This window comes from Melozone crissalis, unplaced genomic scaffold (assembly GCF_028551555.1).
Source record: "Melozone crissalis strain CALT ecotype California unplaced genomic scaffold, PUWL_Pcris_2 ptg000042l_1, whole genome shotgun sequence".
NCBI lineage: Eukaryota > Metazoa > Chordata > Aves > Passeriformes > Passerellidae > Melozone > Melozone crissalis.
In genome coordinates this window covers 9,631,574-9,654,501 of record NW_026535820.1, presented here as the reverse complement: position 1 = coordinate 9,654,501, position 22,928 = coordinate 9,631,574, and the positions used below count along the sequence as shown (strand labels likewise).

The following is a 22,928-nucleotide window of genomic DNA, read 5'->3' as shown; positions in this document are numbered from 1 at the left end:
TTGTAGGGTGTAATTTTGTATTGCTCATTTCTCTCATGAAAAACCCTCATCAACTTTTTTTACTCTTGAAAGTTTGAATAGTTCAAATACCTGCCAGATCATTTTCCTGGGAAGCATTGTGATTCCATTAGGCTGTGATCTGGTCAAACTGGGGATCACACAGTAATCTGTTAGTCAAAACAGAAGAAATGTGTTTTCTGAATCCTATAACCTCAAACCTGCCAATCAAATATTATACATTGTTCCTGAGCACTCAGATACTACAATAGTTCAGATAAATCTAGAATCAATTGCAAAGATAAAGATGTAATTCTATGTAGTTTTATACTGTACTGTTCTGACTTCATTCAGGTTAAAATAAACAGCATTGGGAATATCTATAAGATAAGAATTGAACTTGATGGATTACCAGGTGAACAACCCGAGTGGAACTTACAGAGGGTGAGACTTTTACAGTGATTTTGTTTCCATTTTATTAAATTTATGTAAATAAGGGCCCATCTTTTCACAAAGACAGAGGTTTATGAAACAATAAATGCTGATTGGGATAAGTTGTCACTGAATTGTGTTCTTAGATTGCTGTAGAGATGACGAAAACACTGATACAGTTCACCTCCTAAGGGAGAGAAATATACAGGATGATTTTGCAATTATTCCTAATTCCTGCAGACAGCAATTTTACTGTATTGATGTGTTTGACCAAATTCTGCTTAATGAAAATTTGCCATACTCTTTAGTGTTTCTGTACTCTTCAGTGTGTTAGGGAGATTCTAGCTTTAAATTCCGGCTCTGAAAAATTGAAAATGATGGAGCATCAATCATTCCATGACAACAACTTGCTAGAAATGAACAAAGTTTGCTGAAAGGTAAACAAAGTAAGTTATAACAGGCCCCCCCCATTTCTTATAATTATGAATATTTTCAGGGGAAAAAAAGCTCTGGTTTTTTTTGTTTTTTTTTTTTTTTTGGTGAACAAATTATATTTTTCTCTTGATATTTAGGGATGTTCACTAGACAAAAATTTGTTCTAAATGCTTCCTAAGGCTGACACGCATGTAAAACATATTTTAGAACTGGGATAAGAATTTGTTGTCTGTTTCTTGTGTTGAATTTGTAAAGGAAACAAGTTTATTCAAATAAAAAGAATAATCCTAAAAAGCTTGATTTAGACAAACAGAATTAGGCAATAATAGCAGATTTTTACATTAACCCAAAGGTCTTAACTGAGACTGTATAAAACAGAATGTGAGGATAAATATTCCACTTTCCAGCCTGCTAGTTACTAAATATGTCTTTAATATTTTGCTCCAAATTTCATAAGGTAAGCCAGGGATTTCAAAAACTTCATTTCAGAACAAGAAATAAATCATGTTGAAAGCTGTGTTTTTCTGAAAAATGAGTTAATATATTCAATTTTTATGAATCAGCAGGAGGGCACTGCCAGTAAATATTAGAGATTAGGAATCAGTGCTGCCAAAGTATTTCACATTAGAATAAATACATGCTTTGGTGTTGAAAGCAGTGTTCATTTTACTTTAAATAATATTTTATTGGAAAAGTGAGATAAAAACATGTATTGCTCTGATTTTCTAAGTCTTAGAATTTGGATGTGAGTACTTGCTTTCATAATTTTGTTTGCAAGGCTTATGCATATTATATGCACACTCAGAAACACAACTGCAGAAAGACAATTTTTGATTTTCTTTTGCTAGTCAAGACCTCTGGAAAACCCCTGTAGTAAGTATTGTAATTCAAGACCAAGAAAACTACTTTCATAAAAGATTATAAAGAGTGCTGTAATTATAGGAAACAAGTAAGGCAGCTATCTTACTGTACAGCAGCAAATAACTCTAGAAATTTGAATTCTAATCATCTTAAGAATATACAGATGGTGATGGTACCCAGCTTATTTTTTGTTTTGCTGTAGAAGAGCCAAAGATAACACAAATGGATTTAATAATCCAATGTATCCTCTACCTGTCAAAGTTCAGAAGGATGCAGTTGATGAGTTTCATCCTGTTTTCATTCTAAAATAAAAAAATCTGTGTCCATCTTTCTACATCTTCCAAAAGGTCAGTGTGATGCAACAGCAGCTACCAGAAGGTTTTCAGTCTTCAGTCCTCCAGGCAGTGTTACATAGAGCTGGTTTACTCACTGAAACCAGACCTGGGGACACTGCAAATGGCAAACCCACAAATTACAACTACAGATTTTTTTGTTGCATTCTAGTGGCCAAAACAAAAGTATTTTCATACTGCTATTTTATATGCCATATTTACTGATTGTGTTACTTTTTTCTGAGATAGGAAAAAAATGTATACAAAATTATCTTTTGCTGTTGAGAAACAAAGCACTGTAACAGAGTTATATTTGGAATTGCTTCTTCTTCAGGTGATCCTGCAACATCTAAGGAGCAAGAAAACACTGAATTTTCCAGCAAACATATGGCTATCAAGGAATCGTGATAATAGAGAACTTCTGTGTGAACTTCCAGTAGTGGAAGCTGGAAAACCAATCTATCCAAGTATGTGTGCATACAGTTATTTATATATTGGCTACCTCTTTTTCAGTGTTAATGCCAAACGAATTGTGGTCCTAGCAATCTTAAAAGCAAATAGTCTGACTGATTTCTGGAGAGTATCTTCCAGAAAACTAATTGCAGGTCAGACATACTGTCATTGTTAACATTAAGCTAAAATTAGTTGTGATTACATATAACTTGAATTTTCTTCTTTTGGTTATTTCTGGAAGTTATTTTATACCGTGTTTATGTCCACACTGGTGACTTGGAGCAAGCTGGTACAGACTGTGCAGTTTATTTGTGTATCTATGGAAAAAGAGGAGATTCTGGTCTAAGACTTCTGCATAAAACTGGTGCACCAGTGCCATTTCAGAGAGGAATGGTAAGTCTGAAAAAAAATTTGCCTAGCCTTGTGAATATAGTTAAGTAATTGTATACAAGTTATACAGGTTCCTAATAATAGTAATAAAGCAAACCACGTAAGTTTAGCTAAATAACTTTTAAGAACTAAGGAAAATATTTTTCTACTGACCCCAAATTTAATAGGATGAGTGAAAACATAGTAAGGAAAAGGGAAAGAAAAAATTTTTAAGGGCCTCACCCTGAGATGCTGAGAAGAGCTGCCTATGAATTTAAAACATATCCTTTCAAAATATGATGAGTTACAGATGGTTCCAAAGGAGTGTACAGAAATTGTCCCATGATTTCAGATCTGAGTAGATCTATTTGTTATGTATTTCCTTTAATGTATAATAGTAAAGTATTGTGATTAATACAGGACCAACTTAAAGTAATTTTTCTTTCAATTTATTACCTCCTAGCTCTTCCAAAGGTAAAATATACATCATCCTGATTTTCTGCAGTATGGTTAAATTTCAGCAACTACTGAATTTAATGTTAACTCTGTCACTAGCCTTCTTGTGACCTTCTATTGAGCCTGTTTCTTCCTTTGTGGTCTATTGAGGATTAACACTTGTATGTGTAACCAGTGGTATCAAGCTGCTAGTGGAACACTTAATTACCAAATGAAAAGCAGTACCTAAAGTGCTAAAAATAGCCATTACCCACTGGGAAACTTTAAATGTATGTATACTATTTTAAAATAGATATTTTATGTTGTTAGTAATGTATGAGAGACAAAGTTCCATTCAAATTAAAATGCAGAATTTAAGTGGAATTTTCTGGGGGGCATTATTCAAGCCAGATTGATAGTCAATTCAGCCTATTATTTACACAGGGGCTGAGGGGACTGGTTCAAAGGGCACTTTGTTATGGAAATGGGTGAATAAGACAGGGGATTGTTTGGAGCAGCAGAGCAGGGACTGGGATATATCCTTTTTGGCAGAGATAGTAGAATGCTGACTTGAACAACTTGATTTCATCCCTGCCACAGATATTCTGCATTATATTGGGCAAATTGCTTAAAACAAAACCTTCCTGAGTGACCACATTTTTCATGCTTATGTACTGCTGCATAACCAGTTTAACTTCTCTGAACAACCATAGCTGTAACTGAGTTCAAATAGAATTCTGCTCTGCACACCTAGTAAGCTCTTTGAAATGCTAAATATTTCAGTAAATTAACCCCTCTGTTTCTCAGTTGAGCACCCACACCACTCTGCATTTTTGACAGCTTTTGGCAGCAAACTCTGAGCTTTAACTATGTAGATAAATTGAAAAAAATATGCAGATGGGCTTTTAAAAAAGAGATTAAGCAGTTGCAGAAAACCAGGGTGCTATGGGAGAAGTGCAAAGGTGAAGTCACTGGGGAAATCAGTTTCTGTTTCACTAAGCTCTTTGGGTGGTTGCAGTAAATAATGCATAGAGACATAAAGATAATGAAGACAAAAGGAGATACTGAAAAATCTGTTGTCCTCCTGAGCACACTTTGAGGCAGGAATCTTTCACAGAGACTAGCTTGTGATCATATATTATCTATACACAAGGGATAAGTAATCTTGCACAGGCAGTCTCAATTCTGCCATTTGCTGAGTACTGAGAACTTTACAGATATTAATTTTCCAGTGCATTTCTTTCCTTTATTTTCTTTGTACTGAGAAGAATGATCTGGACCATTATATTTAGAGACAGAAAGCTGTGTGCTTTTTCCTGGGACAGAAAATTATCAACCCGAACCTGATCAGCTTCATGCTTCTATGAAAACAATCTTTTCCAACTATAAGCACAAGCCTAAATGAATAACAAGGGGAAAATGGCATGTCAGATTTCAGTTTATTTCAGTAGAATAAAATGTAAGAAGAGGAGGTGAAGCCAAAAGGAGAAAATTATGAGAAGGTCTGATTTAAAGTAATATCAACAAAGGAAATAACAGCTTTAAGTGTTTCTTACCTAGAGAAGAGTAATGTAAATGCCAAGGCATTGAAACAACACTAGAGAATTGTGTTCAGCATTTTGGATGATGGCTGTAAAAGCCCAATATTTTGAGGGATTATTACTGCATCCTAGTTTTGGCTGTGCTTTCTTATTTACTGTGACACCTCATCAAAAGGACATTTAACTCTTCAGATCCAAACTCTTTGAATACGGTCGAGCTGTCATTAAAACAAGCTGAAATTTTTGTACATTGTGGGAATTGATCAGGCTTTTAGCACACTTCAGCTGTTGGAGTGCCTCACTGGTGGCAAACTGCAGAGTGCTGTCTCCTGTGTCTCCCAGGTCAGTGGATTTGCAGTGGAGGCTGTATCCCTCGGGAAGCTGCAGAAGGTGCTGTTGCGCTGCGAGGCCAGCACCCAGTCCCAGCACTGGTACTGTGATAAAGTCGTCGTCAGAGAAGCTGGGAGCAACTCAGAATATGTTTTCAATTGTGAAAGGTAGTTTTTACAGCAATATGTTTAAATATTCATCAATATGGATTGCTACCAGTATTGTGTCAATTGATGTACTAAATGTGAGTTTTTCAGGCAAAGACATTTTTTGATTATTTCACAGTTTCATAAAATCCACAAAATGTGTTATTGCAGAACAGATTGCTTGAATTAATGTTCTGTATGATCTGTAGCAAAGGTTAAACACTTATATTGAGTCTGTGTTACTAGAATTAAGAGTACAGCCTTATCTTACAGGGTCAGTGATGTAAGTGTGATTTTACCTTTCAGGAAGGAAAGATAAAGCACCTGAAATGTTCTCAATTAAGTGTATTTCTAAATGGGAAAGAAACAAGGTTTTCCATCCAAGACTAGCATTCACTCTCTTTACAGCATGGCCAGAGAGACAAATACGATGCCTGGAATTATTTTGTAGATGTTCCATTTAAGTTATTAAATGAGCACCTTAAAAGTCAATTGATAAATACTTCATTTTGCATTTTTAGAAAAATATGGTAATCCCAATTTTGGAGTTTCCAGTTTACAGTTTCTCTCATGGGAAAATGCATGACTCGAGTGAAATAAAGAAAGTGAAGAGGAACAATATGCCTATGTGACAAGGCACCAGAATAAATAACATTTAATTAATAATATTTAATAAATGCACGTTGCCTAGTTATTTTGTCTGGATTTAAATGAATATGTTACATAACCTTGAACAATTTCTTGGAATTCTTGGCGTCACATCCTCCAAAACAGGAATAAAGACGTTTTCTCACCTTGGTTAACTCTCTAAATCTGAGATTTTTCTTCAACTGGTAAGATGCTTATAAATAGTAGTATAAGACTGAGGATTTCTCTGAGCAGATTTGGATGCAGACCAGCTGTTGTTGCTAGCTGGAGTTGCTACCTTTCTAAAAAAATGTAGGTGAAATTTTCTTTGTGTCATAGCTATTTCTAGTGAGCAATATGGCTTAGGAATGATAAATGGCAGGACGCTTTGCTGTGTTAATTCTGTGATAATTAACACCAGATGTTTATTATTCTGTGGTAGAGAGTGTTAAAAAGGAACAAGTGTTTCTTTTTTAATGTCTAACTTCTGTAGAAGGAAACCCTTCCACTGAAAAGGGATTAAAACAAGACAGTGGTAGGGATCAGGTGTAACTTCCATGTTTGCCAAAATGTACTTGTGCTCTGTTCAAGGAGGGAGAAGGCTTTTGCTCTTCATAAATCTAATTCAGTAATCTTCAGTCTCACATTTGTTTTATTTTACAGAGCTATTTTCTGATCCAGGACATGAAATGGTTCTGTCTTTGTTCTCATTTAACCAAAGGAACATAAGCATTTTATCTGTCTCAAAACCTGATATTAGTTTCTGAACATCTAACACCTTCTGCTCGATTTCAATTATACACTATTTACTAGTTACTGATACCTTTTAGCATCTGGGGTTTCAGAACATATCTGTGCCATCAGTTTTTAGCAGAAGTAATAGAAATAAGTAGTTTAGTAAGAGAAAATTTATTTCTTAAGGAGTAGCTCTTAGATGAATTGGCCAAGTACTGTTTTCAAGACAAAAAAATTGGAAACTTCATTAAGTTGCTACTGACTTTTTTTGTCCAGTTTGTACTGGAATCCCAATAGACTTCATAGGAGACTGAGTGATTTAGGCCATTCCTGGAGAGTCCATGGAAGTGGACAGAGAAAATAAAAAACTACAGCCCAGAAGATTGCTGCATTCCTTTTCTGGTAAAAAAGAGCTGATTTTTTACCAAGCAAGATGAAATAAAAGCTGTTGGCAATCCATGTTCTCAAGGAAAAGTTTTCAAAATTATACATAGCCTAGGGTAACATGACTAGGATACTTTAAGAATGTTTTCTTTGATTTGTCCTTTTTTGAGACTCATTTACCTGTCCTCAATTTATAGGAGGAATAAGAAAGAGAAGTGCTTGGTTCCATCTTTGTTTTAACACTGAACTGTAGTTTTAAGAAATACTGCAATAGATACATACAAACGATACTTACCTCTCAATCCATAGTACTGAAAAAAAATGTTCTGTGCTATATTCTGTTTAGCTATAGACACAAGTAAAGTATTGCCATATGAGTCTCTTAATCTGATACAAGTCTATTTTTTACCTACATAGCCCTTACTTTTGCACAAAAGAAGTTTCTTTGTTGAGTCAAATAATTTCTACTGCAATACTAAAATTTTAGGAGTAGAGACCCTTTGCTGTTAGGTGTACACAGTATGAAAATTGGATATGGGCCATTCTTATATGGTAATGTAAATAAAAATTGATTCCAACCTGCTTTCTTATTTTCTTTCTTATTCTTAGGTGGCTTCCATTTATGTCTCAAGGTATAATCCATTCAGAAATTGAGCTGTACCCTCAAGGTAATATTTATTGTTACCTTATGGAAGTAAGAACAATAATTAGTAATTCCTTTTCCTCTGAAAAAATCTGGACAGATTTTACACTGTAAATATCAGAGTTAACTGATTTTGCAGCTTGCTATATTTCTGAGAGAATATGATTTATATAATTGGTTTAGGTGATAATGAGAAAGTAATGAGGGAACAAATGAGAAAGAGTCTTCTTGTATTGGCTGGAAAAACTGAATGTCTTTTTGATCTCTTCTTTCAAACCTTTTCTGTAGTATTAAAGGAAAGGTCCTTTTTTAATGGATTTTTTTTGCAGACTTTAAAAAAAATCAGCAGCTGAAAATGCAAGAAGCAAGTGGTAAATACTGTTCTTGTTTTCTGGTTTTAATGAAGAGTGTTTGTGTTTCAGAACTAATTGCTTTACACATTTGTTGCCATTTGTATTTATTTTAAAACATTAATTATAGCACACTATTTGAACATTTCAGTAAACTCTGAACTTCACATTTTAATTTAATAAATAACTTTGCTTATACTTTATTCTGTCATTTTTCTTTCCATAAAGTTATTTTTCCTTCTGCTTCTTTGAAAAATTCCTGTTCTTCTAGTACTTACTGGTGATCTGTCTTAATTTCAGTTTTTTTATAGTTAACATTTTAAAACATGATTTTTTCTCTTAGACAAAATTTGGTTTTTTTCTGAACAATAGTTTTTCATTTACTGTTTTACTTGTGATTTCATATTTGTTTAGGCTGACATCTCTGTCCTGGCAACCAGAGCAGATTAAATTTAATTTCTTAATAACACATTGGAATTTCACAGCTATGCTATAGGATGAACAATGATCTAGAAGAGTTGTGAGAAAGTTGGAAAATGTTTATTCAAAATTTGTTATATCAATCAAAATATCCATGAAGACTCAAATATCTTGTCCTAAACCTTGCTCCTATGGCAAGTGGTAATGATAAAATTTTTGCCCAGTTATTTTAAAAAATACATTAAAATCCTACCCTGTTATAGACTTTCTTTTGAGTCACAAGTATTTTTGTCCTTCCTGCTTTCTGTGCTTTTTCCAGCAGGCAGTAATTTGCTCTTTGGTCATCACTCTTTGTGCTTTATCTGTTCCACACACCTCACTTTTGCATGGCCTGTCCTGAGAGATCTTCCCTTCCATAATTCAAATTCTGCACCTACAGCTGGGTCTGTGTCATCTAAGCTGTGCAAAAGTCTCAATCAGAGCAAGGCAGCCAAAAGTGTGTGAAACAAATACCCTTCTGTTTGGGACACTAGGTAAAACATGGATCAGTGGGAAAGAGACGTGAAATTCTGTATCCTATACCTAGATGGGCTGCTCCAATTCCTGGCTTAGTGGTTGATCTGAGAGTTTGTTCATTTACCTTTTTTTCCCCATGAGCTTTTAAATACGTTGCATTTTCTTCCTGTATTGCTTCTTGAAAACACCACAATTTTCATAGGAAGTAGAACTTTCTAGTGTATTTTCCTGTTTCTAATAATATAGAAAATTGAAAAAAATCCCCAAACCAAAATACACGTCTAGACATTCATCTGTGGCAAGTTACAACTTTCTGCTGTCACCAGAACCCCAGGTGATAGGTTGTACCTTTCCTCTACATATGCTGAATTAAAGTGATGTCATAACACCTTTATCTGTATTCTTTTCCCCTCAAAGTGTGCTCCTCTTCAGTCATTAAGGAGCTATTGGTACTCTACCTCATCAGAACAATCCAGCTTCTTATGCCAACAAGAATTATGTTTTTGTAAAACTTTTGTAATACTGTTTCCCTTTTCTATTTGGAAGCATGCAATGCACTGCAATGAGGACTTCTGGCATCAGAGAGATTAGAAATTTAAGGACTCTTTTCCTATACCACCATGGTCTTTCCAACACAAGTCCTTTCTACTTCCAGAAAAAAAGGAACAAGCCTCAAAGTCAGCATAGAGAAGTTCAAACCAAAACTCTTTTAAATTGTGTTTTTGGGGAAGTTTGATCCCATACTTTACCTTCAGAGGGGTAGTTGTGTGCAAAATAGTTTATAGATACTAAACTTGGGAGGTTGGAGCTGAATTAGCTAGAAAGCACAGCCTCAATAGTAACAACTGCATCATTTCAGAACCCCCTTGCTTAACAAAAGACAGACTTTGTGAGAATAATACAATAGAAAGGGCCATCACAACCATTTGAGGCACAATTAATCACTGAACATGTCAAAGGAAATACATTTTATCTCCTTTAAAGTGAGTATTCGTTTCTGAATGATGTTTGACACTTTGGGAGGAGTAGTGGGTCATATTTTACCCCTTGTCTGCACCACTCTTCATAAACCTGTGTAAATGGAATTGTCCTTATTTTCCAGTCAAATGGTTCAAAGGAACTTTGTCTTTAAGAAATTAACATTGTTTGAAAACGGAAAAGGCTGAATTTTTCGCAAACAAGCTCTTTTTCTATGGGATAGCGAGCCCTTGCCTAATGCTCTTTGTTTCCACCATCAGTGTATAGAGGCTTTTCACTCCTCTAATTGGTGTTTGTCCTTTTGTTTTCTGGTGCTATGTTTTTTTTTTTTTTTTTTTCTTTATCAAGAAAGTGAGTCTATAGAGAAAGCTGTGAAGATGAGGATTTTCAAAGGCACAAAATAGTTTCTTACAAGCTGGAGTCTGACAATTCTTAGTGAAAATTGGATGCTTCGCTTCCTTTATGGAATTGTAGAATAATTTGAGTTGGAAGAAGTCTTTAAAGATAACTAGTACAGCCCCTGACATGGATAGGGACATCTTCCACTAGACCAGGTTTCCCAAAGCCCCATCCAACCTGGCTTCAAACACTTTCAGAGATGGGACATCCACAACTTCTTTGGGCAACCTGTTCCAGTGTCTTACAATCCTTATTTAAAAAATATATATTCTTCATGTCTTTTCTAAATCTACCCTATTTCACTTTAAAACCATTCCCCCTTGACTTATCACTACAGGTCCTTGTAAAAATTCTTTGATTTTCTTTTAAGTCCCTTGATATATTGAAAGGCTGTCAATAAGGTCTACCTGCCTGGAACCTTCACTGCTCCAAGCTGACCAACAACCTTTTGTGACAGGAGAGGATCTCCAGCCCCTAACTATTTTCATGGCCCTTCTCTGCGCCTGTTTCAACAGGTCCACATCCTTATTTTGTTGGGGAACCCAGAGCTGGATGGAGTACTGCAGGTGGGGTCTCATCAGAGCAGAGTACAGGGGACAATTCCTTCCCTCAGTCTGTGGGCCAGGTTTCATTGGACAGAACAAACGAGCTGTTGCTGCTTTCTGAATTCCCAGCTGTGTATTTATGTGTATTTAAAATTCTATCACCTTCCCAAACCAGACATCAGCCAGACCTCTAAAGACTTGGAAAACAGGAAATCAAACTTCCTGCTCCAGTTCAATTTTTGTGGGGCAAATTGCTGAGTGATAATGAGGCTGGCCCAAGATAAATACCTCTGTCAGACTACAGATTTAAATCATGCAGGCATTACCAGACAGCTTTCTACTAAGAAAACTGCAGTGTATGCTATGGCATTTATTTATAAGATGACTGGGGGCTGGTATTTCAGTTATTGTTTGCCTTGAACAGAATGAATTTAAGTCGTTGTGTGGAACTTGTTTCACACAGACAAAAGCTGCAATCAATGAGGGGTGGAGAAGCTTTTCAGATGTAGAAATGCATTTTACAATTATGAATTTTTCTTTTTTAAAATAAGAATTATATTAAGCTTCTTTTGAATATTTAAATAACGTGTACATTTTATGGGAGCAGAGATGATATTTTAGTGTCAGGGAGCTTTATATAAAATGATTTTCTAATGAGTCCTAATCTAGTTCAGACTTTTCTACAAAACCTTTTTTTTTTATGCTGATTTCAGTATCATGCCCCCATCCAGGCAAATGGAATTCTGTTGATGTATCACATCACCCTAAAATGAGAAGAAATTGTTCCTAATCGGGATGCTTCGGCATTTTTCCTGTTGCATTTCTTGGTTATACTGTTGTCATAATCCAAATTCTGGATGGTGGTCTGCTTCTGTGTTGACCCTCAAGGTTATCACTAGAAGTCTCACTTAGCTCTGTGTTCATATTTCTGGCTTTTGTGCACTGTAAACCTCCTCCATCCTTGGTCCATAACTTGCTTAAGATGAGTTGGAATGATGTAGTACTTGGCCAATCCTCTGCTGCCTCTCCTGACATCATTACCTTTTAGGTGCAGTGTAGTCACAGTGCTTGGGCCAAACTATGCTTTCTTTTACATCTTTCAAGTAAACTGCTTTGTATAAGTAGCATTTTTAAAAGCATTTAATTTTTTTTTTTTTTTTACTTTACAGAAGGAGACTGGAAGATAACAGTAGTCACTGGGAATTTTGAAGCAGCTGGCACAACAGCAACAGTATTCCTTTATGCTTATGGAGAAAACAAAGCTTCTGGTCCAATTATTTTGGGATCTGGGAAACAGCAGCTGTTTAATCCCAACAGTAAAGATACATTTAAGGTACAGTATGGCTGTTATATAAACACTGGAGAATTCAAAACAAATGCAAAGTAGCTTTTCTCAAAACTAGATAATAGAGGTAATAAAAAAGACTCAAAGAAATATGTAAGGATGATTAAGTATTTCTGAGGGAGCAGCTGACTTTTATGGCTCTGAGTTTTGAATCAGGAAATGTGTTCACAACTGCAGGGGGCAGACATGTGTCTCAGAATCTGCTTCATACTTGCATCTTCTTGATGTACTAGATTAGAGTAGATGTTTGAAGAAGTAAAAGAACTTTGCATTTATGTAGTAAGGTAGTCTTGGTTATGATTTGTGTTGCATATCCATCTTTGGAAGGGTCCACTGTAAATTCTTCCACAAACTTCCTCAGACTTCCACTGAAGCCCACTCTTGTGTGAACTTTTCATTGGAGAAAGTAAGAAGGAAAGGGGGAGAAGGGTGGTGAGAAACTAGAGGTAAATCACACAGACCAAGTTTACTCATGTGATTTAAACTAGTGTTGTCCTGTTCCTCCAAGCAAATGGAGATATTTCTCTCTGCTGACAAAAAGGTCTCTGAGATGTGCTTCAGAACGATGACATTTCTCAGGACTTCTGCAAGATCCTGTAATTCCTGCCATTTTCTCTACTTCATGCAGTTCCTTGGTCAGGACTGCAACTGTTGCAGTAGTTAACTCTGTGATATGTCACTTAGTTTAAATAATTTATGCATAATAAGCACATGATGGGGAATCAGTGACAGATGGGACAGAAAGCATCTTTTGATACTAAAATCAACCAGACAGAAACTTTCTAGCATAGTTTTTAAAAAGGAAGAGTTTACTGATGAAGGGTGCTGGAAGAGATCAGCATAATATAATGGAAACAAATAAAACACAGTCATGCCTCACAAAAACAATCGAAATATCATACAGTTTCAAAATCCTTGTAGGCACACTTACAACCATAAGAAATCACAAAGAAATGGCCCACAAAAAGAGAATGAGACCAAACTGCACTGGCTTGTCTTAAGAAAAAACCAAGAATAGTAGTCTGATAGAAAACCCGGTTAACTGTTTAGTAAGTTGGATACCTAAAAGTATACAATGAATATTCAGTAAAGTTAAAAATAATGGAAAAAGAAAGTTAATAAAACTTGAGTAAATCAGCTGGTGCTCCTTTATACCCTCCTGAGATTTCATTCTAGAACTTAATTTTAGTGTTGCTTCTATTGCTTTATAAAGCAAGTGTAACTTCATTAACCTGAGCTATCTCTGATTAAGGTTTGTGTAAATGAAATTAAAGACTGGCCAAAGTCCACTGTAATGCAGGTATAATATAACAAGGCTATTACCCTCAGAGATTTCCATATGATGGCAGTACATGGAATTCATTGAAGGTAATTTACAGTTGTGTGATGGGGACTATTCTTGTTTCTGACTGGAGTCCTGGGTTCTAGCTTTCCTCAAGACAGTCATATGTACTCTGCACAGCCTTTTCTCTTGTGGCTTAGCAATTTTTCCCACCAGATGGGTATGTCAAGGATAAACAATATGGGAGCAGGGAAAAAACAGAATTAAATCTGATGGATTTCCTTTTCTGCTCTGAATTGTCCCTGTGTGTTCAAAGAAAATACTTCTGGGCTGTGGATTTCAGCTTCTGTTACTATTCAGGCAGAGTTTTTAGGGCATCATTTTTCTGTTGGGAGTCATTCCTTCTCCAGTAGAGGAAGATCAATCTACTATAAGTTACAGCTTTCATCACAACTCTGATCTGTTTCCTGCATCTTCCTCTGGTGTCATCACAGTCCCTGAGTATTTCTCAGTATTTCAAAAATACTGATTTTGGCAGAACACTGGGTTGCTCAAGACACTGGAGCTTTAATTGTATTGTAAATTGTATTCTCTGGAGCCCAGTATTCTGCATCATCATTCTTTGAAACATGCCGAATTATCTCTTATGACTGTACACACAGTTTGATAAAGGAATTCTTTTAAAAATATTCTTTTAATGTTTGGTCATGCCAAATATTCCCTTCTGTGTCAAAGAGAACTAAGCATAAGACTGTAAGCCTATTATCTTCTGTAAAAACCAGCTGCAATCTCTCAATTTTTATTACTTCCATGCATAATAATAATTCCATACCTTCGGGTACAAGTTCTGCTTTTCTAGTAATAATGAAGTCAGTAAAAACACTTCCTGGTTCAGTAGATCTGCTTTCAAAATATTGCTTACCTTAGTGACAGTGGCAGCACCTAGCATTTCCCTAACAAGACGTTTTCCATTATTTGCTTTGTGAATTTGCTTCATAATCATCTCTTCCATCTCTTTAGGGTGGTGTTGGTCTTAAGAATCTCAACACATTGTCAATTAAAAAAACCCCAAAACTCACTAAATTAAACTACTAGAAGTGCTGGAATTTTTCCTAAGAAATCTTCAAAATCTTCAGTTTAACCTTAGATTATATTTTGGGGTTGGTGGCTGTCTTTGTAAGGAAGGTAACTGTTCCATGTTTGCAAGTACAGAACATAAAGTATGCATGATATTTTAGGAGCATTGGAAACGGAAATCCAGCCCTGGTGTGATTTTTGCTGCATGAGCTCATTTTTCTAACTTTTAAAGCTGGTGCCACATCCATTTACATGATTTAGAGTTTGTTCATCCACATAAACAATCCTTTATACACTCTATGGTCTAGGGCAAATACCAGAAAGTAATATAGGGAGATGAAAAGCAGGGCTTATATAATACTTGAAGAGATACTTAATACCATAAAACTTAATAAATAGTGCTCCTATGATGAGACTGTTAAAGTGTTAAATACAGACATTTTCCTTCCACTTTACTTTTTTTGTTAAGAGTTGTGTTCATCAGATATGCCTTCATGCTGTACTGCATCTCAAGAACGTGCTACATTTAGAACTTGATCTGTTAATTTTCATTTTGGTTTCCTCCTGTTTAAATAAAATTATCAGTCATTTAAAATAACCTACACATGAATAATTAAAAGTCCTTTCTTTAGAATCAGCCCTACAGACTCTAAGAATCTGTTGTGTTTCACTGTGAGTCGTTTGTTCCTGTACTCTGGATCCATAGTCATTCTTTCTTCAGTCAAAACTGAGATCTCCAAAGTAAAATGAGAAGCAGTGAGAAGAAAACTAAATGTTGCAAAAATAGGTTGAAACAAATCCATTTTCATGCTTTTGCTCATGATGTTCAAATAAAAGAGGCTGAAATGAGCTCAGTTAGAATCCTTCCAGAGTGGGAAGATTGCAAGAGAGAACATAAGCACTGATGTAGCTATCTACACTCTTAACCATGGGACTGACAATGCCTGAAAGCTGGACACTGCTTGTGTCTTGCTATTTTCCAACTGTCTCTGCTTTCCATAACGACCATTTAGGTCCAGAAACAGTTGCATGAAACTTAGAGAAGCCCAGGCTTTAGTAAGATCTGCTTAAGGCAGCATAAAACTTTCATACCCATGGCTGTTACTCCACTTGAAACTGTCACTGTCTGTGAAATGCACAGGATAACAAGATGGACCTCATCCCTTACTGAGTTAAAGGGGAGAAGTATGTAAAATTATATTCATCAGCTACAGGCTGTGCATTAAAAAAAAATTTAGCTTGTTCCAAGAAACAACGCAGGATTGTAAAGAGCTCACAAAAAATCTTGGAGAAAAACACAGCTCATCTCATCTTTAAGAATTGGGAGTGGGGAATGTGGTGTTACTTGTTCAGTAATTAGGCAGTATGTACTGCAGTACCAAGTGTGTGTATATACATAAATATATGAATATTTGTACTTGCTGTTGGCATAATTTGATTAACCCACAGTAAAAATTAAGTTCTTCCAGAGCTTGAGTGCACTGGAAAAGAAAGCATTTTAACAGTCACTGTGCAATCAGCAGTATTTGTTTAAGCAATGTATTTTTATGACCAAAGCAAGTATGAAGTAGGAAAAAATAATGCTGATCTTTGTGTGGCCTTTAATCCTATTCCTTATTTGTCTATATCCACCTTTTTTCATGGCACTGTTAAATTTCTGTGTGAGCACCTGTGACATATTCTATTTTTTGAGTTAGTGTGTAACTGTGCCAAGTTTTCTGGGCACAATTAACAAAGTGGTTGAATTCAGACGTCTGGAAAAAGCAATCAGCATGGGTGGACCCTTTGTACTGTACTGGCATAATAGTCATTGCATTTTTGGCAACAGTTATTAGCTGCATGTTCACAATTAAAAAATATCATCTACTTCCAAAGATTTCTCTATTAGATTCTGATGCTGTAGAAGTTAAACTAATGCAATCAATGATTTTTCTTTCTTTTGGGAATCCAACTGCTGTACATGACTTCTCTGAAATTCTGTTAATGAAGTGGCCTTACATGAAATTAATAACTGTCTGTCAAGCACATTCTCTGGTGGGTGTGTTAGACATTAGGATTTTGGTGCAGCTGCCTCTGAAGTGTTGATTTATCCAAATGATTTTCATGCTAGCCTGAGTTTATCTCAAAGAGACTGCAGGATACTCTCTGCACAACAGGAAAGCAGTGATATTATTTTGCTTATTCTAGTAAATAAAAGAGAAAATGAGTAATCACAGATATGTTTTCCATCCTCTTATTGAAGTATCCTTCCACTGAATCTTTTCTTGTTCATACAAGGAACTTCACTTTTCACTTAGTTAAACATCTTAAGTACATGAAGATAGGTCATACCTACTCCATTCAAAATATCACAGGTATGCTAGGGACCAAAAAGTGTATTTGCATAACTCATTTAGAAATGGAATTAAAATTTAGTCCTTGCATCCTCTTTAGGTAGAACTTCTTGCTGATAAACCTGGATTTCAATTATGCTTAGAGACAAATGGTAAAAGATGAGCTTTGTTAAGCTTCAATTTCAAAAAGTAAGACCAAGTTGTCTAACACATGAATTAATGAAAATGTTCCCATTGCCTATGGTAAGAAGATTACTTTGTCCTATAAATAGTAGCAATGAGCAAAGTATATAGGTGTATTGTTTAGCAGGTTAGTCTAGTTTAACTGCTTGCAAAAATTTAGAATATGACTAAATCAAAGATGCTATGTGTGAAAACATGACCCTTTTTGAAAGTGGTGGACAGTTCTTTCAATAATTTGTACTGGTACTTGTGCCATGAAATATGATGCATTGATATTATTGCCTGTAACAGTGAAGAAAAATGTTACAAAGACAATAGAATGACCACTGTCATTGTAGTCACAATGATACTTTTAAACCTATTAGGTGCTGGCAGTCTGTCACATAAGCAAAGTCTGTATGAGGCCTGTCCCCTTTAGAATTTATTACAGGACTTAAACTGGTTAATGCAGCAGGAGTTCCACAATCAACCAACAAGTTAACTGTAGATGATGACTCAGGTGTTTTGCAAAATCTTTCCCTGGGAAGAGGCTAGTATTTGTAGAAGATTTCTCTAACATCCCTAAGAAGATCACCATACCTGATGTTTGTGGTGTCTAGATCCCTTTACCTCAATCTGTGTTTCCATGTCCTTGTTTGTCACCCCTGCTGTTTAGATTTTATGTTCTATAGGTGGCTGATGTAACCAACGTCATAATGGAATTTGAATTTCACTCAATGTCCTAACTATTACACCATTACAATTCATAATTTTTGACATCTCAATTGAATTTTAGAGAAATAGCAACTAACACAAAATGAACTTAACATTTTAGAAAAAAAGTATAGAATTTCAGAGTTGTGCCTTTTTCTGAGAATCTCAAAATTTATGAAGAGAGATTTGCTATGTCCCTGTAAAAGACATGTAAATGTTGTCCTTGTATAGTTGAGAAAGTGGAGCAAAATGGGTTTGTGAATTTTGTAATTTCTCAGAAAGCCTAAAGCAAATCCAGGAATAAAATAGCTGCCTGATTTTCAGAGCGATGCTTTAGTCCTGGAACTCATCCTTTCCCCTTTGGACATTTATTGCAGGCCTATCAGAATGGCTGTTTCCATATAAAAAGGAATGCTACTTTTGCAGTTTTAGTGCTGGAACATCATTGAGCAGCTAGACTGCAGTTTTTGTAAGCACATTGTTAACAAGGGCGACAAAGTCAACTTTGTCCTACAACTTTTTACAGAACATTCTGGCTGTGAAAGTAGATTTCTAAATGTCAGGTTGTGTTCAAGTCATGCAGAAGTTCAAGGCAATTTATTCAACACAGAGAAGGAAGAAGCAAGCTCAAGACACTGTTTATGTTGTCAAAAGAATATTGTTAGCTCTGCTGTGTTATGAGAATATTTTCCTCTGCATTTCACTGCAAGAGCAAATTCTGACATACATTTGATGGGATTCCAATTGACAAAAAATAACATGTTAGCAAGTCAATACCACTGAGAAAGCAATGTGGTATCTGAGCTGACATCAAGATGAATTGTTCCAAGCACCAAATATGCAATTGGTACAGAAAGTAAATTTCTAATTGTATTATATATCTTCCAGAACATCATATACAATTGATTTCCCCTCTGCCATTGCCTAATTTCCACCTAAGAATAAACATGACTTTTTTCCCCCAAGGTCACTAATAAACAATTATTCAGAAAAATAATATTATGCAAAAATTATAAGCATATTGCTAAGCCTGTTATCAAATGGGCAGTGTTCTGTGTTTTGATTTTTGAGACTTTTCAGGCTCAGAAATATGCCATTACCTGTAAGTCCAGCATAGTTTACCATACAAAAACTTTTTATTTTGTAAGTCAAGTGTGCTGGATGCTGTTTCTCCCTTTAGCTGAAAGCAAGCAAATGTATTTGACTTGAAACTTTGGGCAAATTCCCCTTTAGCATGTGGTCATAACTTTCTTACTTTGATTATGTCTTAACTGCTTTTAGAGTGTGAATATTAGGGAGGGCTAGGAAGTATAAAAAGACACAAGGACATACATATTTCGAGATGCTGAACAGGAATTCAACAAATCTAATTGAACTAGTTGCAACTGGATACATCTCCTGGAGAAACCTAAAGGTCCGGTCGGAACTTTCTGTTCTCTACCTTGAAACTTCATTTGATTAGGTTTGATGGATTGCTCTCTTGCTTATCCAGTAGCAGGAAGCCCCGGCATGCTGATATGGTGATGAATGGTCTTCATAACTTCCCTCTCTTTTTTCAAATTGCTATTTTTTTTCTTTTTCTGTCCTTTCTCCCCACCTTTTTTTTGGTCATTTCCCCTACATATGCTTTTTTTGGTGATATTTTCTCTGGTTGCATCAGTGGTCTGCCAAAAATCATCTACTATGCAGCTGGCAGGGTGAGGGAGGTGATTCTGTCCCTCTATTCTGCTCTTGTGGGACCCCACCTGGAGCACTACATCCAGCTCTAGGGCCTCAGCACAAGAAGGAAATGGATCTGCTGGAGCACAGCAGGAGGAGAAGGACAGAAGGACGTGTTCATGGTCTTTGCATGGGAATTCACCTAGAAACATACCTCACATCTTAGACCTCCTCCTGGAACAACAACAAAAAAATCCACTTCAGCATAATAAATCAATATATATAATTCACTATAATTTTAAAAGTTTGAGCTTCACTTTTGATACAACTCCTATAATGCATACTATAACTCATATATATATTTATAATAGAGATGCAAGATTTGCTTTATCAATGTTTTAGTTTGCTTCATAGCCAAATGACTGATTAGCTGCTTCAGAAATTGAAAGGGGCTCTTTAATAGAGTTTCCTGGTCCTGACCAAGAATCATGGTAATGATCATTGTATACCATAATCTGTGATGGCTGTGATGCTTCTCTTTCAACAGGGGTTAAGCCAGAATTTAATCATGGACATAAGATCACAAGGTATCAGTGTTTTATTCAGAAAATTTCCCTTTAACACTTCTGCACCACAAATAGCAGCCAGTGCCTGGATCTCAGGAGAGCACTACCTTGTTGTCCACCAATACCATACTCTACTCAGTTTGCAATAAAGATTGAGAGTTCTAATATAATTTTATATTTATTTTCAAGGTAACCTTAGCAGTCCCTTGCCTACTGCAGAGGTCTCTGTTTTGCAGCTGGGTGGCATTTGTTAGGGCAACTTAGCCCATGTCCTGGCTACATTTTTTGGCTAGTGTCAGAGTGCTTTTTTAATCTGTTGTAATTTCACTGTGACTATTAAGGGTACATCTTTGAGGTACATAGTTTTATTGCATTAATGCTATAAATGTATCTTCTGGCACATCTTCCTTTAACATACTGTTTTAATATAGCAAAACCTACTATAATGGTCATAAGTATGACTCTATTCAGACTTTTTAGTACTAGCATACATGTCATGCCCTCAGCCTGTGAGACTTAGTTGCACCAGGCTTGCCTCAGGGAGGTTTGTTTCCTTTTTTCCTTTTTGTTTTGATGTGAAATAGTACAAAATTGCTATAATAGTAAAGGAAACAGCTCTTTTTTGTTCTTTTTTACTTGGTGATTTTTTTTCCCAATTACCATGAACTTTCAAGCACAACACTGATAAAAAAAAAAAAAAAAAAAAAAGGTTGAAAGTGGTTAACCCTGCTTTTGTGCTTTGATTCCTGCCATCAGAATTGCCCAAAATACTTCTGCAACCCAAAACACAGCAGCTCTTATTTCAAGGCTGCAGTATTCAATGAGACATAGCCATGCTTTATTGTTTAAATTTGCTGCAGTGTAGCATCAGCACTTACAGAAACAGTTAACTCTGGCACCAGAGCACAAATAAAAAGGAGTCAATGAGAAAAGTAGCAGACTCATAAGCGGTAGGAATAGATAATAGGGCCCTGTTGATGGTAACTGTATGGACTTGTATGATTTGGTGTCGCAATGACTGAACTTAGTTCTGCTTGTTAAAGGATTTGTCTAGCAAGAGAGATTTACATTGTAATACTAGAAAATGGATTCCTTGAAGAGGTCTAGAAACAGACTGGATTCTCTGAGCCCTTTACTCACTTTAAATAATGCACTGCTGAAGTCAATAAAATTACACTTGCAGACTACTCCACACATTTTCACTCTGTCTCTGGCATTCATTGTATATTAAGGCTTAGTTTTCTAACAAAACTCATTACTCTTGGCTATGTTAGCTGCACATTTAGCTTACATGCCCAGTATAAGAAGGATGGCTAAAGATGACAGTGTAATTTGTTATTAAAATATGGATTCTTTTTTTTAAATTTTTTTTTTTTACAGATTAATCTCAGAGGTCTTGGGCAGCTGTATAAAATCCGCATAGGCCACGACAACTCTGGAAATGATCCCAGCTGGTACCTGGAGGAAATCAGGCTTGAAAGAGAAGTCCCTGTGTCTGCTGAAGAGATTTGTCTCCCCATACAGAGCTGGCTTTCCGAAGACAAGGGTGAAGGTGACACGTGGAGAGAAGTGGCAATAAGAAACCCTGTAGAGGAGCTTTTGCCATGTACGTGCTCAGTATTTTAGCTCATGTGTTCACTGACCATTTCCTGTGAGTATATGACAGTTTTTTGTGTTTCCTCCAGAGCAACAAAAGCCCTCCTGCCCAAAAGCCAGTGTAACCATGAAACAATCTCTTCCAGACACATTCTAGCTCCAGAAGAGGGAAGTGATCCTTTAACCCCACTCCTTTCCTTCTCAAAATCAGAATTATAGCTGATGGCCAGGGCATCTTACCCTATAAAATATTTGATTTCTCAGAGTGTTTGATTTCATACAGTATTTGATTTCATACATCACTGGTAAATACTGCTCTTTAGAGAAAGACATCTGGCAGGAAATCAAGGTATGTAATATCATATGATATCCAGCTCCTTTGAGCAAGTTTGATCATCCTTTCTTGTCCCGCATAAAACATACTTTACAAGAAATCCATGATCTGAATCATCGTCTGAATCCATGATCTGAAATCAAGGTATGTAATGTCATGTGATATCCAGCTCCTTTTAGCAAGTTTGAGATCATCCTTTATTGTCCTGCATGAAACACACTTTACAAGAAATCCATGGTCTGAATCATCACACACATGTTTTTCAAATCAGGTTTGAGCCACAGCCATTCACACTTAGCTGCAGGGTGACACTTTGGAACTTCAAAGTTTATGACAGCTTTGATGCATTTTGTTCCATTTAAGTGAAGTGGGAAACAGCCCATCATATAAAGTTATTATTTAAAAAGTCCTGGGCCTTTACAGAAGAATATGGATTCAGTATAATCACTATGTGTGGTTTTTAAAAATAGATTCTCTTGACATTAATAGAATTACAACAATGCAGCTGATGGCCAATAATGTCTGACAGTGATAAGTCTTACATAGACAGGTGATACCATTTTGTAATTGGGTTCAAGCTGATGCAGTGAATTTTGCAAGGTGTCTGGGATTCAACATAAAAGAAATCATCATGCATTTAATGACAATCAAATAATTTCATAAGAAAATACCACAGAAGTGAAAACTCTTAAGTCAAAAGAATATAGTTCTCTGAAAAAAAATATAAAGAATATGATATGTGAATGTTTTATTGCAGAGGACAGAAGACGTTGAAAAACATGTATGAACCAGCTCACATTTCTACTTTGCTCTTTTTTGCTTTTTCTTTTTTTTTTTCTTCAGAGTAGTTAATAACTTCAATAAGAGATTTCAAAAAGTGGGAGTGATCAGGATGAGCCAAGTTTTATGATCATTGACATGTACCACAGTAC

General features: G+C 35.9%; 1 protein-coding gene across 1 annotated transcript in view; it reads left to right on the top strand.

Moving 5' to 3' along the window:
- Positions 1–7,881: 7,881 nt before the first annotated feature.
- The window catches only part of LOC128942654 (lipoxygenase homology domain-containing protein 1-like), a 113,108-nt gene continuing 98,061 nt past the window's right edge, over positions 7,882–22,928 (top strand). The window contains 4 exon segments of the mRNA XM_054285243.1: positions 7,882–8,035; positions 8,038–8,091; positions 12,098–12,261; positions 21,447–21,672. Coding sequence (XP_054141218.1) covers positions 7,882–8,035; positions 8,038–8,091; positions 12,098–12,261; positions 21,447–21,672 — 598 coding nt within the window.